Source organism: Poromitra crassiceps (genome assembly GCF_964638095.1).
Source record: "Poromitra crassiceps genome assembly, chromosome: 11".
NCBI classification, from domain to species: Eukaryota; Metazoa; Chordata; class Actinopteri; order Beryciformes; family Melamphaidae; genus Poromitra; species Poromitra crassiceps.
The window spans coordinates 4,482,452-4,487,054 of record NC_139643.1 but is presented as its reverse complement, the minus strand read 5'-3'; the positions used below and the strand labels follow the sequence as shown (position 1 = coordinate 4,487,054).

Sequence of the window (4,603 nt, the reverse complement as noted above, 5' to 3'; positions counted from 1 at the left end):
ACCGCCCCGTTGTGACTGTGCGCTCTCATGTCCTGATCCAGACGACATTAGTAAAGGAGACGATCTGCGGACCAGAGAGAAGAAGATTGATTCATGTTCTTCAGCTGTTAACCTACAGAACTACAACAAAACAACATGAAGACGGTTATTTTGTCACTCATCCTCTTCTGTCCCGTTGCATCTCCAGGTAAGATCACATTTAAACACTTTACTTTAAATAGACTAACTTCACTTTGATATAGTCTAACTGTGTAGGCTGCATAATCTGTGTTGTTTTTGCTTTGTTAAATGTAGGCCTCGCGTTGGTTAAGTTGTGAATAAGTTTTGATTTAATCTGTTGTTTTATAGGCTATAGCTATTTAAATAGATGTGAATATTATAGCTCGTTGCCACCCAGTGACGCAGTTTGTTTATCAAAATGCTGCTCGGCTGATCCCTCGTATTAGCATGTTGATTCATATAGGTACATTCTTGACACACATTGTGATATATTGTTCGTCTTCAATAATCACACATACAGTTTGGAATCCGGCAGGAACTACAGAATCACCAACAATGCATTTATATTTATCACCACAAGGCGGCATCAAAACCACTCTTTTACATTCCTCCCCTTTTAGATTGATAGCCATTAATTTTCATAACCAATAACCCAAAATAAAATAAGTGTACTTTGGTCACAGCAAAATAAACTTTTTTCTTTTCTCTGCCTCTGAAATTAATTCCTTTAACATTTTGACTCTTTTTTTTTACCACAAACAACTCTACAGTGCAGATCTTGATATAGCTACTGCATTTATTATTATATATATATATATATATATATATATATATATATATATATATATATATATATATATATATATATATATATATATATATGAAGAGTTCATTTGCAAAAACAGGTAAACGCCATTCTTAAAATGAACAAACAACATCTGTTTGATACTCCCTGGAGTGCACATAGAAAACATTATTGAGGTGATTTATGTGAAAATTATCAGATGAATATGTTTTAGTTATGATTGATAATAAAAATGTTCCCAAAATAAATAAATTACAGTATCAATACATGAATATATACAATAAAATAGCCTTTGCCATTGCTGCCCCAACCCTCTCTCTGCCTCTCAACATCAGAAACTCCGACTCACTCACCTCCTTCAAAACCCAACTCAAATCCCACCTCTTCAAAACAGCCTACAATATCTGACTCCTACCTCTAACCACCATCCCATCTCTGCAATCTTTTCATTTGTATTTGTTTGTATCTGTATTTGTTCTTGTTATTTAGTTTGTTTACTGTTTTTATGTATTGTTTCTATGTATTGTAAAGCGTCTTTGAGTTCCCCAGAAAAATGCTATATAAAACGTATGTATTATTATTATTAAAATGTAAAAAAAAATCCAAACGGAGATACCTGTTTTTGCAAATGAACTCTTCATATATATATATATATATATATATATATATATATACACATACATACATACATACATACACACATACATACATACACACATGTGGTTGAGACCAATGTAGCAGTTTAATGGCTCTCTGCTGCTGCTTCACCACCTACAAGGAGGACATGTAAATCTCTTTAGAAAACATGTTGCAGTACAAACAATAGTGCAAAATGTATAACACTGAATATAACAATTACTGCACATTTCAATTAAATAAGGCACTCTCTCTTAACATGTTTCAGTGTAGAAATAAATTAAATTACAAAACCAGACAGCAGCCTAACTAAATAAAAACGTCCTCTTTACACTGCACTGAATGGGGGAGCTAGTGCACAGCAAGCTAGTCAATATCGCGGCCAGTATTTACACAATAAACACAAGTGTCTGCGAAATCCGCCCGCCAAAATGTAAACAAACATATCAACTCACACATAAGTAACACAAATGAAATGGATGGGTGGTTTTAGTGAGGATATTTTAAGATAACTCAGGACGACATAAGCACTGCTTACCTTACAAGGAGGACATGTAAACTCTGAAAAAGACGTCACTTCCGCACGGAATGAACTTCAAAACTATGATGTCCCGTGAAGGACAAAAAGCGCTACTTGCGGAATTCTCTGTGGAATAACAAAGTAGCGACCACACCTGGTGTCTAATTCAGGCTACTGCCTTACATATATATATATATATATATATATACACATTTTAGAGATTCAGTCTCTGTGGTCACACGGTGCCTTTCTGGGTACTGTGAGAGCAAAATGATTGATTGATTGATTGCTTATTGTATCTGTACAATAGGCTGCAGTTGCAGTACCGCCATTTCACCAGCATGCTTTCACTGACTGTGGGTGTTTTAGGCGTCTGCGGCCTCTCGACAGACTGTTCAGGTGGTTCAGTGAGAACAGGGGGTGATGTCAGGCTCACTGGTGTACTGGGTGAAACCTGTGGCACAACACAGTCTATAGACCAAATCACCGTGACGTCACCATGTAAACAAATTTACTTCCGGGTACCACTTGGGGAAGGCGGCAGGTTTAAATGTGCGTGTTGTCAAATAAATGCTGTAACTTCTCGCTGTTTTCGGCCGAGTACTTTCAATTTAAATGGTTAAACGGTTGGTAAACATGCTTGTCCGACGTATCTAGCCTTTCTTCTGTGTTTGTTTTATGTAGTGTTAGCTAGCTAATAACGTTTGTTTGTCTGTCAAACTCGCTGTTTTTTTGCAGACTCGTTAACGTTACAGACAGAGCTACTGACGCCACGTTAATTTAATTTAGCTTCAAGTCTACTCTGGTCTGGTCCAACAGGTAAATTAGCTAGTCTGGTCTCCACTAACGTTAGTGAAAGTGTTGTTATGAATGATATTAAACAACAACACAACACGGACGAACCATTTTTCTCTTCTTTGTCTGTTTTTGTCTTCAACACGTCAGTTTGTGCCGTTCACTGCCATTATAATGTGTGGACCTCAGGGGTACCCGGAAGTAAATGTAAACATCCCCGCTGATTTGGTCTATAGCTACTGATGGCACATTCTCTGCAGCGGGAGGAAACAGCTTAGCTGGGGGTCTTACCACAGTCTGTCGCCATGACAACATGTGGTCAACATGAACTGTGCTGTCTCAGTCCATCTTGAACCATGTAAGTGACTGACCAGTCACAGTGTGGGGTGTACTGCATTTCCAACGGTGTAGTGGTGCCCCACCTGGCATTTTCTGTACCGCTTGGCAGACAGGGCAACCTTGCACCAGCTCTTGTATTGCACCATCACAGCCTGGCCACCAGAGGTAGCTGCGGGCGAGCGCCTTCATACGACAGATACCTGGATGCTCACGATGAAGATCGTCCAGCAATCTCTGTGGATAAAGCTGGTGGTATGATGACTCGCTGTCCCCAGAGAAGACAGCCTTGTTCTGCTGACAACTCATGTCTGAGTAGAAAGTCTGGCTTCAGCGCTTCGTTCTGCACAGAGCCAGGCCATCCATTCATAGTGTAGCTCCAAACCTGGCTGAGTAATGGATCTTTCAAAGTAGCTTTCTCAAAGTCTTTTGCACACACACACACACACACACACACACACACACACACACACACACACACACACACACACACACACACACACACACACACACACACACACACACACACACACACACACACACACACACACACACACACACACACACACACACACACACACACACACACTCCCCTCTTCTGCTGTGTTGTCTGCTGAGACTCGGGGGAGGCGTGACAAAGCATCAGCGTTTGCAGGATCAGCAGACTTCTTGTATTCAGTCTCATGAGTGTAAAAGCCATGAGAATGAGAGCCCAGCGTTGCATTCTTTATGCTGCCAAAGATGGAATTGCTGATTGTGGTCCTAGTATGGCTAGCAATGGTCCCAGTATGGCTAGCAGTGGTCCCAGTATGGCTAGCAGTGGTCCCAGTATAGCAGTGGCTTGTGATCCGTGAGGAGTGTGAACTTTTATCTATATTTTTTCCCCATATTTTTTTTTTATGCCCCATTAGTGCTAATTTTAATTTATTTATCCTGGTTGCTGCTCCACCCTCTGTCGATCTGGGGAGAGCCGAAACTGGCTCCATGCTACCTCCGAGACATGGGCAGTTAGCCAGCCGCTTCTTTTCACCTGACAGGGGAAGCTTCACCGGTAGGACATAGCACGTGGGAGGTTCACGCTATTCCAACCAGTTCCCCTCCCTCCGAACAGGCGCCGCGAACGACCAGAGGAGGCACCACTTCAGCGACCAGGATATTGCATGTTTTGGTGAAGGGTTCCTATATGAAGGAAACCCCCAGGGGGCACGGGGAGAACATGCAAACTCCACACAGAAAGGCCCTTTTTGACGACCCCACCCGGGCGGTGGAATTTCTTAACTCCGAAGATGATGGCAAGTGCCTCTTTTTCAATTTGGGCATACTTCCCCTCAGCATCGTTAGTGTCCTAGACACAAAAGCCACAGGGTGTTCCTCTCCATTCTCCATGACATGAGAAATGACCGCACCAACCCCATAAGGTGATGCGTCACACGCAATCTTCAATGGCCGGCGTGTGTCTTTAGTGTGTCAACACCTTATTCTGAAGCAAGAGCTGCTTTGCATTTTCAAAT

General features: G+C 41.5%; 1 protein-coding gene across 2 annotated transcripts in view; it reads left to right on the top strand.

Moving 5' to 3' along the window:
* The first annotated feature begins 51 nt into the window (after positions 1-51).
* Positions 52-4,603, top strand: part of LOC310784781 (major histocompatibility complex class I-related gene protein-like) — an 18,874-nt gene continuing 14,322 nt past the window's right edge. For both annotated transcript variants that reach the window (XM_083645828.1, XM_083645827.1), the window contains exon 1: positions 52-187. In XM_083645828.1, coding sequence (XP_083501954.1) covers positions 136-187 — 52 coding nt within the window. In that variant the 5' untranslated portion in view covers positions 52-135. The remainder of the gene's footprint in view (positions 188-4,603) is intronic.